A 14487-nucleotide genomic window follows, 5' to 3' on the forward strand; every position below is an offset into this window, starting at 1 on the left:
TATGGCATAATTTGTTTGAAAAAGAAACAGAAAAAGTCATAGTACCTAAATACCTTTGATAAAGTGTAATCCAGCCTTACAACAGTAAAAACTGCTCTTCTTCTACATTAACGGTAACATTGCACAAGAAGATTGCACAAGATGTGCAATCTTCTATCTCTTTAAATAGTCAAGTACTCTCCCTCATCCATCTGCGTGATATGACCGACAGTTATATGACACTTTTAGATCATTGTAGTCTTTGAAATGTATGGGAATTGTTTTGTACTTTGTCAGAATAAAGGACTCTTTCTCTGCATAGTAATTAATGCCTCCCTCACTTCCTTTTTCCTTTCCTCAAACACTTGCCTCTCTTCCCTCCCCCTCAGTCCTCAAATGAGCCTCTATCTAGCCCAATTCTCTCAGGGCGGACTCTTTGACCTCTCCGCTGTCCCTACATCAAACAGACCTTGCTGCGTTATGCCAAGGTCTTATATGTGTGCCCTACCCGGGCTTGACCCCTGCAGCGAGCTGCCGCACCAAAGTCCATGTTCCAAAGTTACAGAGCTCCCACAGCGATTCTGGCGAGGCTTTAGAGGATGACAGCCGACGGTGGGGGAGCTTCCACTGGAGGATGTGTCCAGAGGTCCAGCCTCCCGCCATGCTGGGTCCCAGGTGTGCATCCTTTCATGGGCATGATGTGTTCTTTTTTCCATTTCTCTTTTGTGTTTCCTGGGTAAATTAGCATGTGATGCAAGTGCAGCTACAACTGGGGACTGGAGTAGAGTAATCTGAGAAGGTGAATGCAGAAATGTCAACTGTAGATAACTGGAGGCACTAGGGAAAGGTATAGGATTATGCTCAACTTTGCCAAGACACCATTATTGGAGATGTATTCTTATTTGCTATCTGCTATCATCAATTAAACCGCACTTAATGTCAGCGTGAGCCGTGATTGACTGGCAGGCATCAGCAGTAGAATACTTCATATAATCCCTTTACTAATCAATGATGTGAAATGAGATATGTAGACCTATATGCTGAACGTGCCTAACGCAAAAGGCTTTCTGGAGAGTAGGAGCCGTAAAAAACAATGTTAAGTGAAGACCCAAACCCTCTTGAGGAAGACAATTTGACTTCAGATTTGTCTTTAATGCAAATACTGGACATATATTTTACCAGCATAGTCTTCTGTAGCAAAGATAGGTGTGTAAACCCGACAAATAACTCGACACACATCCAATTTAAATGGTTTATGCCAAAGTAGTAAAAATGACAACTGCTAGGTTCCTGTTTGCTGCCGTTATATTGAAATCATACTTGTGTGTCTTACAAAGCCACACTCTCCTGTGTCCCTGCGCTGAATGCCAACTGAGAAAATTGGGATTACTCATTCAATATTTCTTGTCTGGGAACTGAAAATATTGGGACTTGTGATTACAGTCATTGTTGTAATATTGATTCATGTGTTGTCTGCAGCAATTTTACTCATGTGGAACTGCGGCTTGAAATACAGTTCTCAACAAAGGGCAAACAGTTACTGACAAAGCAATTTTCCACTCAAGGTTTCCATAAGTCATTAAGTATGGTTTAACTTTACCCCATAGATCATTGTATGAAGACCAAACTATAATTCACTGACTGGATACCCCCCATGACAAGAATGCAATTAAAATGGAATATAGATAAAAAAGCCTCTTCAAGTCAGTAATGAATAGTCATGTAAGAAACTCAAGTGGAGAAAATAACCTGAGCACAAATTGAACTTTTGCTTAATCACTTTGCCTTGTTTAGTGGACCTGGAGGTCAGACACGGTGCAGGAAGTAAGTACTAGTACAGTTTTGTTTTGGCTCTGCACTTCAGCACCTTGGATCAAACAACTCAATAACTGAGGATGAAGCACTGACTTTCAGCTTTCATTTAAAGCTGCAGTTTCCATCAGCTCTTTGGTAGTCATGCTTACTTGATCAAAACTGTAGGTGTAAAGCTATCATGGGGCATTCTCTTCTTCTGCTATCCATTTTGCAAGGGCACCGTCCATCCAGTGCTTACCGCAGCCCAAGACGGTTGTGATTGGTTTAAAGAGCCAGTGTACACCCTCACAGGGTGTTTAGGGGATATGTAAAGGATTACACCTGGTGACACTGCCCCCAAGTGGCCACAGTGTTATTTTAATTAACGTAGATTTAAAAAAATCTAGTGCCAGCCCTTTTATACATAGTGTAAAATGCCTACCAGTCCTTGCCTTAAACCCAACAAACCCTGAAAGTTGAAAGTCAGTCTCTGCCTTATTGAAACCTCCCAGTGTGCTTAAGTAGAGCAAAAAAAAAAGGAAAAACTATTACTGCCCTTACACTGTTTTTTTATCCGATCTCCAGAACTGGGCAATGAATGAGTGAAATGTGTTGATAATAAGAAATGTCTCCACACATTTGGACAGTTCTGGTGAAACTGCAGACCCTGGTTTGAACTGGTCTTTATTCCTCAGGTTTCTTAGCGTGGTCGCAGGAAAGGGCATGGCCAAGAACAGATACGGGCAAGTCTTTCATCAGACATCAGTCATCTCATCTTCCATGTCATCCCCCTCCGTTTCACCTTCTGCCTCGCCTTCTTCTTCTTCCTCTTCCTCCTCTGACGTCACATCCAGGTCATCCATCTGGGAGACGCACTTTTGACACGAGCAGACGAACAGGTAGTTCTCCCTGGGAAGAAAATGTTCTGCCAGTCAGATTGTTGCACCTCTAACAACAGCTGAAATTAATCAGAAGCATTTCGCACTCACACACTGTTAACAGATCTGATGCTTTACACCTTTAGTAAATATTAAATACTTGTAGGGCAGTTAATACATTGTATTGGCGGATGTGATTATGCATAATGATATTCACTCACACCACCAGGTGCAACTGCACCTCAAGGATGAGAATCATCACAGTTTGCTGTACAAACTTTGCAGAAACTTGTAAGTGTAAAAAAAAATAAAAACTTGCTTCATTATTGCATGGGACGCTTTTAATTGATCCAGACAGAATTCCTACAGTATGAACAGTATGACCCCCTTCAAGTGAATCATCTGACGGATTAGGTAGCGTTCAGAAAGGTTTCAGGTAAGTGTCAGGTGAGTCATCTAACTGGTGACCAGACCTGTCAGTCCATTTTGAGACAGTGTGAGGGTACCAAACAGTAAACACCATTGTCGCTGCTACAAGAAAGTTTTAAAATAAATAAATAAATGGAGGGTAAAAAACAATAAACACAAGCACGTAACTGCCCAGGAGTTTGTGTAACAGCTGTTTTTTTTCCTACAATATGCCCCAGCACAAAGCTCAGTCCGTCTGTCTCTTTTTTCTCTGTGAATGAAATGAAGCCTGCATTGTGTGCGTTGGACTTCCTGGGGCGTCTTACTGCCAGAATGCTTGAATTTGAGCCAAGTACTTTCTTCAACCAGGCCTCTCTATTTGACTGTTATCAGCTGTCTACAAGTTAACTTGTATGCATTGTCGTGCTGTTTTTTGACTTATGATTGGATCACTCAGGTGTTAGAGATAGTTAGAAGGGTTAAGGTCGCTTTAATAGTAGTTTAATGTTGTTGAGTAGTGCTGAATGAATTTCAATTGCTGGACCGTCAACACCAGGTGAGAAGTTTAACTAATTGACAGAGGTGAGGTCCGAAGAAACACCCAACATGTGGTGTTACTTCCTCACCTCTGTCAATTAGTCATCTTCCTAGCGTGTGGTTGAAGATGATGGCTTATTTGAATAAAATAAGAATAAAAATTTTAAAAGTTGCACTACATCCTGCCCTTATATGTAGTATAAGTTTAGGTTATTTGAAGCTAACGCACTTAGCTTCAAATAACTGATCTGGGTTGTAAACTCATGGTTGAATGAACTCATTGGAAGTCACTTTGGATGAAAGTGCAGCTAAATTAAATATAATGTAAGCTACCTTCAAGTGCAAAGCGGAAATGCTGAGATCATAAAAACACTGATGCAAAATAACTGGGAAAAAAAATTGTGCTACATTGGGGGTTAAAGTACACAACAGGATAAAATGGGCCACTTTAGTGACACTCCAACACCGCAGCTGTGTGAATGCAGCCCTAAAGATGCTTACCTCAGAATTTTGTGTCTGCTATGACGGCTTCTGTCCCGCTGACAGCAGTCCAAATAACTGATGCAGATTTCCTGAAAATATAAGAAAAACACTTGAACTAGCTGAAGGATCTAAAGTTATTGAGCCGTAACAATTTCAGTTTAGTCATATAAACATGCTACTGGGAATTTAAAAAAAATGTTTTTCAAAAAAAAAAATCAGGATTTTGTAATGTTCTCATTAATTATTTGGTTTCTTATCAGTTGAATGATTGTGTTAATTAAGTGAACGTAAACATTATGGTTAGGAGTTTGGATAAATCTTTCGGCTACATAGGTGGGTTTTTTTTTGGGCATTACAATATATTTTGATAATTGAATGGTTTTGGAGTGAGTGATACTGCTCAGCAACATCAGTGAGCTAACCCAGTAACTTAACGTTGCACAAAAAGCTCAGCAACGATAGAGAGAGGCGGCAGGGAAACCGTGTGTTGAGCCAATATATTTACACATTAATTTGGTGAACTAAGTATGTGTATGTGTGCACCTGAAACTTACAACTCTAAATAATTTACATATTTATATAGAAATAAAGCAGTTTGATGTTTTGGTTGCTGGATTTACATTGCATCCTTTGGGTGCAAAATTCATTGTAGCTATTAGAGATACTGAAGTATAGTTGATATGTTAGTTCAATATCCAGCTGTATTCGTTGCCCCCATTTTGAATTCATGAGTTAGAATATTCTGTCACTGTTACCAGCAAATTGTTTTGAATTTCAAATAATAATAATTTTCAAAATCCCTGTTGATTAATTATTTCAACAGGCCTACATTTTTCATTTCTGACAAGTAAGTTTGGCTATTGGGCAAGCAAAGATTAATGTCAAGCCCTGCCTCATGCATGATGCCACTGTGTCCTTCCATCTTTCTACTGGAGAAATCTTATACAAAGACCTCTCGTCTTTCAAAGGAGAGCTTTGCTGTGAAAGTAGCACGGCTGCTGCTGCGACATTACTGTGCCACGCAGATGCAAGGCTTCTCAATCTTTCTGACAGCTTGACAAACCAACTCCAATCCTCAAAGTCTCAGCCTGCTAATACTGTCTGACAAGGGAGCACACAAAGCTAGAGAGGGATGTTCTGTCCCGTCTATCCCGGGCCAGAATTTATCACTCCAAACCCAGACGTGTCAGCTGACCTCTCCTGGGTTGATGTCGCTTAGGGCACTGAGCTGAAGCAGGAAATTGTTGTCAGGGAAGGACGCCTCTGCGTTGGGTATGCAGCTGTGGTTACCTGCAGGGGGCAGGAAGACAAAAAAAAGGGGGGGTCACCATCAAACGGTCTCTTGACTAGAGTAACGGCACTCGTCACAAGGAGGTCAACTGCACTTACATGAGCTTTGAAGCAGGAACAGTCCAGAGCCTTCGCAGTTTAGAAAGTCTCCCGTTTCTACAGAGAGAAAAGACAAATGATTCATTGTGTGTGCTTGGTTGAGAGCTGAACAAGGTATGTAATCAAATAAATGGCATTGGGACGACACAAAGCACATAATAAACACTTATTCGATTGCAAATGTGCTCAATTGAGACCAAAATAATTTACTCCAAAAAACTGCAAGACTGAGATAAAACTGTGACCTTTCTCAATGTCCTTGTACAGCTGGTCGATAAAAGAGTCCAACTGCTCCTTCTGCTGGACAGGAAGCTCAAGTGCGTCGCAGGCATGAACCCACTGACTCAAGGAGCTGAATAGAAAAATAAAGCACAGCGAGAGAAAGAGATATTTGAACGGATCCAGAGTTGTCAAAAGTGAAGGACGAGAGAGGCGAGTGTTTACCTGGTGCCAATGCCTTGTCCATTGGTTCCCACGAGAGCGAACAGTGATCGGAAGCCCTCAGGGACAAACCACTGCAATACAATCATGTCTTTACTGATCCATGCCAGAGAATCATTAAAATCATTTGACCCTTTTATACTAAAGGACAGACAGGTCAGCTGCAGCGTTTCACTTTCCAGTTACATCAGCATCTAAACATTATTCTGGATGTCACACTGAGTTCAATAACATAATCTCAGAATTTAACGTCATCATATCATAACATACATTTCTGTAACAAACTGCCTGCGTGGGAAATGTTTACTTCTACACCATCAGCATGACTTTTATATTATAAGTGATAAAATAAGTAGGCAACATTTAGCGATCCAAATAAAAACAGATCAAGCTCTGAGATTTAATGTGCAACACTTTTAACCTGCAACAATTTTGGCAGTTGCCAAATTGTTGAAACATTACCTTGTGAAAGTGTGATTGCACTGTATAACACTATGGGAGTCACTTGTTCACTTTTAGCCCAGCATAGCATAAAGACTGTAAACAAACAGTTAGCCAAATCTGCCACCTAGCACCTTTGTGTTGTTTTATGTGATTGACTTTTTCTTGGCCGGTTTCTGTCATTACTTTGAGGGTAACCAGGCAACCAGCAGAGACTCCAGGAAGTCACTTACAAGAAATAGACCAGCACATAGCGCCCCCAAAACTGCAACATGTTTTTACCCTTCGTTTTTTTGTTTAGTGAGCTTTAGAAGTACTATAATAACTGTCCCCACTGTTTCATGTCTTTATGCTAAGCTAATCAGCTGCAGTTTCATATTTACTGTACAGATATGAGAAAGGTGTCAATCTTTTCATCTAACACCAAGGGGGAAATAAACAGAGTGTATTTCCCAAAATGCTACACTATTAATTTAATAAAGAAAAGAAAGCTTTGATTACTTAATGATGAAGATAATTGTTAGTTGCAGCACTAGAGCTTTAAAGTATTTGGGAAAAACAAGAGGAAGACATTTGTTTTTTCTTACCCGAGTCAGATGATCATCATAAAGTGCTGCTTTAAAAAAGCTGTGTAACAAGGCCAGCTGCCCCTATAGAAACAAGGTTACGACAGATAAAGTTACATTTGACACAGACAGAAAACATTCATCACAAGCGTTTGTAATCGGAGTTAAAACATTCGCAAGGAGGGAGCAAAACTATCATGCTTTTGTCACTGAGCCATAAACGACTGTGATTAGCATAAGAGCATGATATTGTCTTTGAACTGCCAGACTTTATACAGTTTGCACCTCACCAGTTTCATATCTCCAGCAGAAATAACAAGAAGACAGTAACTTACTCTGAACTTCTCTCCCAGGAGCTTGTGGGCAATCTCCTCTTCCTCATTACCCGTCCGACTGCAGAAGTGTGAAAACAGCTTCTGCCAGTGTGCTTTGTCTTTGGCCTGCACAACAGAACCGATAAATATTAATAACCAACATTGTGTCACTTGGTCATTACAGTTGATTTTATTGCTAGTATTCAGCATACCTCTGATACACATGCAGAATGTTTCAATGCCTCCTGTCTTTTGAAGGATACTCAAAACTAAACTCCTGCTGGTGTCTATACAGGAGCAGAAAGCCATCTGCAGCTTTGTTTTTACCTCTATCCTTTATTCTTAATTACCTGTTCCAAATTAAATCTGAAGTAACAGATATTTTTAGCCGCTCTTCGGCTGTAAACACAACACTTGGCATATTACGAACATATATCAGCAAACAGTTCTGCAAAACGATTTAGAGTTGTTTATGACCACTTAATGAAGTCTAATATTCACTCACATTTTCACTGTTTTGATCTCAAACTCCTGAGAGAAATCTGCTCTTCAGGGGCTAAATGTTCCACTACTGTGTGTTATTCACAATCTAGTCGCTAACCACTGTTTGGTAGTGAGCAGGCCGTGTACAGTCTGAGTGATTTTTTTTAGCTTGAAACGAGAGCAGCGAAAGTGAACCAAAACAGTCAAGTTGAGGGCCGTAAAACAAAAAAAATCAGCTGAAAGATGCTAAAACGCTGTAGAGCTGAGGGGAACTGCAGTCAGTGTAATTCTCATGCAACGCTCTTCTTATTCTGCACATTCATCCGTTGTTTATATTGTTGTGGGAATTTTGGATATTTGTAATTCATAATCATAGTTTTGTCAGGTCAGACGCAGTTCAGTGTCTCCTCTGTTGAACCTTATCATACCACTAGTACATAGCTTGTTTGTGCTTAATGGATAATGTAAATAACTGCCTCATGATGGTATAATTGCATATCTGTGCTCCTGTACATCCTGTCTCGTGCAGATAACTCATGACTGTTTTAATGGCCTATGTGGACCCTGTGTTAGAGACCTGTTTTGTTTGGTCTCAAGACGTCACCCAACCAAGGCTTAGCTCGTTCTATCTGTTCCTCAAAAAGGCTGAGCACCAGTGGGATCGGGGCCATTCCTGCTAAACTCTGAGCTTTGTGAGGAAGCAGGGGTGAACGTATTTTTGTCTGCAGAGGAAAATACTTTGTCTAAATAAACCACGGAGAAAAAGCTGGTCCTGTTTGTTGATCTTTATTGAAGAAATACATTTCCACAACAATATAAAAATATTACTTAGAGCAGCTTTAAAGCTTTTGAAAAGAACAACATCATCACATCATGTTTTGTTTACCACCAGTCGCCTGAAATCCACAAAAGCAAAGTCTAATAATAATGTCTTCACCGGCTTACAATGATAATTTTCACATCCAGCTTTCAGCATTAGGGACATCTGCATTAGTCAGGTCCAAGCTCATTTCAAGCTAGGTTTGACACCCATCGAAAAGTGGGCGATAAAAATGCAAAATGACATGCAGCATGTTATGTTCTTTTACAGAAAGATATCTGCATTATGTTTCTAAAATGATTAGTAGACAAACCAAAATGACTTGAACCCCAAATTATGTATACCCAATTATTTAAAAGTCATCAGACACCCACCTGTTTGACCGTAGCTACCATTCTGGCCATCAGCATGATGCTGGATGTCTCTGGGGGATAATGCATACTCCTGAAGAGAAGACAAATCTTCAATGAGGTGAGTTGCATTTTAACAATCAAAAAATCACCGCACTCAAAGATGGTTCACTATTGTAATCTCTATAAACTGCTCTGACCTCCATGCATCTTTAAGCTTGTTGATGGGGTGGTCCGGATCGTCCTGGGAGGAACCCAAACACAGAACTCGATGGTACTGATCCGCTGCAGCCTGTCGACACTCGCTACTGCAGTACATCACCTGCAGAGAGGACGACCCTTATATCAGCCAGAAAACACTCACAACAACCAAATAATTAATGCCAATGATTTCAGAAGACATAAATATATACATTAAAAGAAAAGGTATTAACACTATAACTCTCCATCAGCCTGCCGGTAGCTGTAGCTCAGTTTTAAAGCTAGAGTGAAGCTATTAGTCTCATATGGATAATTCAAATCTTGACCTCACTGTATACAATGCCCTGTTGTGACCTCTAGGATAATCACAGCCTCATATAACCTAGGGCTTTTAGAAGATGGATGGCTTCCCTAGATATATTCACAATAAGGGGAGCTTCTGAGCACTTTACACAATAGAAGTGCTCACCATCCAATCACTCAGAAATGCAAATGTTTTTGATACCAAATAACAGCATGGGTTTTCCCACATTGTTCCTCAAAGGCTGACTGTCTTAATGTGGTATTTTGGAGGGATTTCTGACCATTTTAAATCACTTCTCAAGTAGTAAAAGGAAGAAAAAGGTTTAATTTAGCACAATTTACCTGTGTAAAAAATGGTATCAGCCCAAAAAACTTGAAAAACATAAGATGAAACATAAGTGAGCCAGACAATGGCCTTCATAAAGTTCATAATGTACTAAGCGCTTATACACAGTTCTGAGCTACATCTCTAATAAATCTTCAGGTTACCAGCTTTCAGGTGATATACATATACATATATCTCTCTCTCTCTATATATATATATATATATATAGAGAGAGAGAGAGAGAGAGATATATACAATATGCAGTATGCCACACCTTATCACAGTATTACAATGCAGTGTTCGACTTATTTGTTCAAAATATATATATATATTTTTTACCCACTATTATGACAGCAACTTCTTCTTTTGTCACTTCAGCAAAGACTAAAAATTTTATTTATCTGAGAAAAATAAAGGAATAAGTAAGTAAGTATTGTATTTCCACAGAAAAACAGACTTGATAGAGCTCCATACAGGGTAGGTTATACTTAAGGAGGAATGAGATTCTCAGTTTTGTATATTTAAATGTACTAAAATTGCATTTTTTCAGAATAGCATACTCTTATGTTGTTTTCTTCATTTGTTCTTTTTATTCAAAGTTTTAATATTAAAATGTGTTTGATTTTATAGCACTTTACATCCATTGACAGTACGTCTTTTGGAAAGCACTCTATAACTGTAGCTAATAATATTTGTTATTAATATCAGCTTCAGGAACCAAAATCAGAAATCCACTCCATCACATTCAATCGCTTTTGTTGCAGTTAAACCTGTTTGCATGTGGCCTACAATGAAATGCAATACTATGAATACAAAGAAACCACCAAGGGTAAACATGTATCCATTTTCCACTTTGGTTAACAGAAGAGTAGACAGATTATCTTACTGATCCACAGAACCAATACTGGCCTCTGAAAATCAATCAGCTGGTCATGTCGCCCGCCACTGACTCCGTTCCTCTCTGACCTCAGCCGGCTTAAAAATCAATACACTTCTCGTCTTATTTCGATCTCAACACTTTGTCGGAGGATTTTACTTTCTCTGAGAAATAAACGACAACTTCTACAGAAAAAGGTTAGGCTTTCAAAGACAAGAAAACAACCAACAGCAAAAACATATCCTGACTGCACTAACCTGGCACTGAGGGCAGGCTTGGTGCAGCTCTGGTCGGACACGGCACAGCTCAGGGTGAGGAAGGCTGAGTCCAGGGACGCCGCTGAGTTTCCTCGCGTTCTCCTCCGCAGTCTCCAGAGCACGTAAGCAGTACTCACAGGCTAGAAGAGATGAGCGGAGGTAAAACACAACTGCACACCAGGGCAGCACACTAACTATTGTTTTCATTATCAATTAATGTGCAGATTGTTTTCTTTTTGTTTTTATTGCCAGAAAATGTCTCAATCTTAGTTTCTCAAAGTTGTTAAATGTCATGTTTTGTCAGCGCAAAACCCAAAGATATCCAGTTTAATGTGATATAATATGTGATGTATAAAAGATAGATAGTAAAACTCTGTATTTGAGAGGCGGAAACAGCATTTTATCAGGTATCAAGTAGGTATCATGTCAAAAAACATTATTAATATTATAGCATTATGATAATCACTGTAGCTCTACGACAGCCCCTATTGGTTTGAGATATTGAACGTTTCATTCTAGATTGAACTCCTCCTCAAACCCTGATTCATTCAGTATTTTTCAACCCTGATAGAACATACATGCTTTTGTCGCTGCTCTGTGGACTGTCAACAATATATTGTTACATATAATTAATGCATGTTTAATCAGTGTCATTTCTTGTTAATTATCAGAAGATGCAGTTACACAGTCCAGTAAGTAGAGGGGCACCAATAGACGGACTGTTACGGCACATGCCACATACCCGAAATGCCAAAAAGTAATCTTAAAAAAGAAAAACATGCATTATGAATTATGTATTATGAAAACAACTATGGTTTCATAATACATTGTTTTTATCCCAGATGTCAGTTGCACGACAAACACATCGCAGAAGATGACGATATTACACACAGTATCAGTAGAAGACAGCACTTTAAAATGTAACCATCAATCTTTCCTTATTGTTATTTTTATTATTATCGGTGCCTTTTGTATTCAGTCCAATTTGTTCAATAAAAGAATGATGGAACTAATTTCATTTCATTTTTTTAATCCAACAAGCGATCTGTTGTGTAGCAGCATACTGAGTACACTTATCTATTTATTCATCGCAAGTAATACCGTTATGGTAATGTTAAACAGCGCTCTTCATCATATCGTTCAGTCCTACAGTCGACATGCAGCAGTTTGGAGACATCTCACCTTTATATTTATACAAAGCATTCCACAGGAACTGGGCAGAGACCAGAGGCCGCTCAAAAAAAATGCTGTCTCCCTTCTTGATGCTCTTTTTGGCGAAGAGACCCTTACCCTGAAACATGAATAATAAACAATTACTGTCAGCCCCTGTCTTTGAAAACAAAGCAGCTTCCACCTCTTTTAATCTCTTAGCCGGTTCGCAGAGGTGAAGGCTTTCAGGTGCAGGATTGTCGCGACCCTGCCGCGGATAAGCTTGCATACATAATGGGCAAAAATGACAGACATCACAGAGTGAAATAATGGGATTAAAAAGGGCACACCACCCGCGTTATTTCACTGCCAAGGACATCTTTATGGGTCACTACCCTTTTCTCTGCCCTCAAACATAAACTTGGTTTCTGTTTTTCTTTCTTTTTATAAACTTTATCAGAGTGCAAGAGTTGACATAAACTTATGGTGAAGTTCATAGTTATAGCATTCCTACATGCTTATATATTTTACAGTGACAGAAAAGAATAGCCTAATAATAATAATAATAATAATGGTAAGTTAGTGAAAAAATAAAATAAAAGCAGAAAATGTAAATTAAGGTGGGAAAAGGTTAGGCTTGTGGGATAGTGCACATACATAGCTCGGTGGTAATCCTTACTGGGTAAAATGACGAGAATAAGAAACATTTATTCACGCCGTTTTGGAGATGGAATTTAACACAATGGAGTTAGCTTACCTGCTCCATGCATATCACACCATAATACATTTAATTGTGTGAAATGGTGAATGTTGTCCTTTAGCTCACTCACTTTGAGTTAAAGGGGCATTCCACTGAATAATACGAATAAGTATGCATTAAAGGTAACTGTATAATACATTATAATATCAATCAAAGTGTCCTGGACTTTGTCATCATTGCAATTTGAAGATACATTATGTGAACACAACCTTAATAAAAAAAACTGCCTAGGACATTTAAAAAAACAAGATTTCATCGTAGCCCTCTAACACTACACAATTCCTTTTTGTATTATTGTGTGACTCCATTTCCAATTTACACATTCTCTCATCCAAAATGCATAATATGTTAGTTAAAGTACATATTTTAGTTCTGTCCACAGATATCCTCTCAGTCACATGATCAACAGGAAGGAGCATCATTTGAGTCTCCTGAAGGCCACAGAAAGACCAAAACTACTTTTTGCTCATATTGCCTTAGATGTTTTTTCTTTTATTATTTAACCAACCAACCACCGAGTGCTAAATGTTCTCTATACTATTAGCATTGATGCCATGTGGCAACATCTAATGTATCTGCCAATAATGTGATCAAAATGAAACCCTGTTACTCACATTAAGTATCTGTCATTAAGAAACCAATGCAAAACTAATACAAACGTGATGGTCTGAGATTGACCCTTTCACATTTTGCTTAGTTCAACATGTCTGTTAGCTTCAGGGCTGAAGAATGATCACTTAAAGTGTCATTTTGAACAGTTACAACATGCAAATGGGTAGATTGGGCGCTGTGGCCCTGAATTGAGCACACTAAATGTAAAAAAACAGTAAGTGACTGGTAGTTCTGCACACAGACAGATGTCTTAGCACCAGCATCAGCACCAGCACCAGCAGGACTCTGAGCCCAGCAGGCTGTGCTTTGCCCGGCTGCAGCAGACATGCGACCACACGCCTCTGCTGCAGAGACGGTTTCAGCCCCGGGTGTGTCTACAAGCCTTTAGTCTGAACAACTCTGAACCGCCTCACCTTAATATTGTCTATAAACCGGACATCCACGCAGGTGGAGACTTTGCCGGGGTCCACGCAGAAGGAAAACATGTCATCCAGGGGAGCGGCCATGTTTCCGACGACCTCTTCCCTTTCAACTCTGACACTGAGGCTTTATCTCCGCACAGAGGCGACAGCGTCCTCTGGTGGCTGAGTGTGAACTGCAGGTCTGTCACAGCTCCACAGACTCTTCTATTGTGGCTGACTTTAAAACTACAAAACTTAGTATTAGTAAAACTGTTTTATGAGCTGAAAGCATTTTAATAACATAGTGCATTTACAATCATTAACTCCAGAGCTGTCAGAAATATATTTAAGAATGAATAAGGAATAATTTAATAAATATTCACAGATGATTTAGCAGAAAACTATCGTGAAAGCAGTGGAAACCCACATTATTACATTCATACATACAACCTGTTACCTTTACCTTCACTGGTCACAACTGGCAGCTAAAAGATAATATGGGAAGTAACATTTTATTATTATTATTATTGTTGTTGTTGTTATTTCTGGATTAATTGCTTCATTGTTTTTTTCAGAAATAGATCTAAATCTTTATTTAATGTAATTACAAATGTATCAATTATGAAAAATAATTACATTTTCTTAACGTGGAGAACATGGCCCAAAGGACGAGCATGTCTCAAGCTCCTCCTCTGATATATTTTTTTAATTTGTAACTT

The 14487-nt window shown here is 39.1% G+C and overlaps 1 protein-coding gene across 1 annotated transcript; it reads right to left on the bottom strand.

Annotated features, from left to right (window-relative positions):
- Nucleotides 1–1228: 1228 nt before the first annotated feature.
- smyd5 (SMYD family member 5) lies at nucleotides 1229–13884 on the bottom strand. The gene is made up of 13 exons (XM_083915106.1): nucleotides 13781–13884; nucleotides 12029–12137; nucleotides 10847–10986; nucleotides 9084–9205; nucleotides 8908–8977; nucleotides 7252–7356; nucleotides 6938–7000; nucleotides 5913–5983; nucleotides 5714–5820; nucleotides 5469–5525; nucleotides 5275–5369; nucleotides 4098–4168; nucleotides 1229–2682 (listed from the first exon to the last, which is right to left on the bottom strand). The coding sequence occupies exons 1-13, from the start codon at nucleotides 13871–13873 to the stop codon at nucleotides 2529–2531; spliced, it is 1257 nt and encodes a 418-aa protein (XP_083771232.1). The 5' UTR covers nucleotides 13874–13884; the 3' UTR covers nucleotides 1229–2528.
- Between the last annotated feature and the right edge of the window lie 603 nt (nucleotides 13885–14487).

Source organism: Echiichthys vipera (assembly GCF_963691815.1).
Source record: "Echiichthys vipera genome assembly, chromosome: 6".
Classification (NCBI taxonomy): Eukaryota; Metazoa; Chordata; class Actinopteri; order Perciformes; family Trachinidae; genus Echiichthys; species Echiichthys vipera.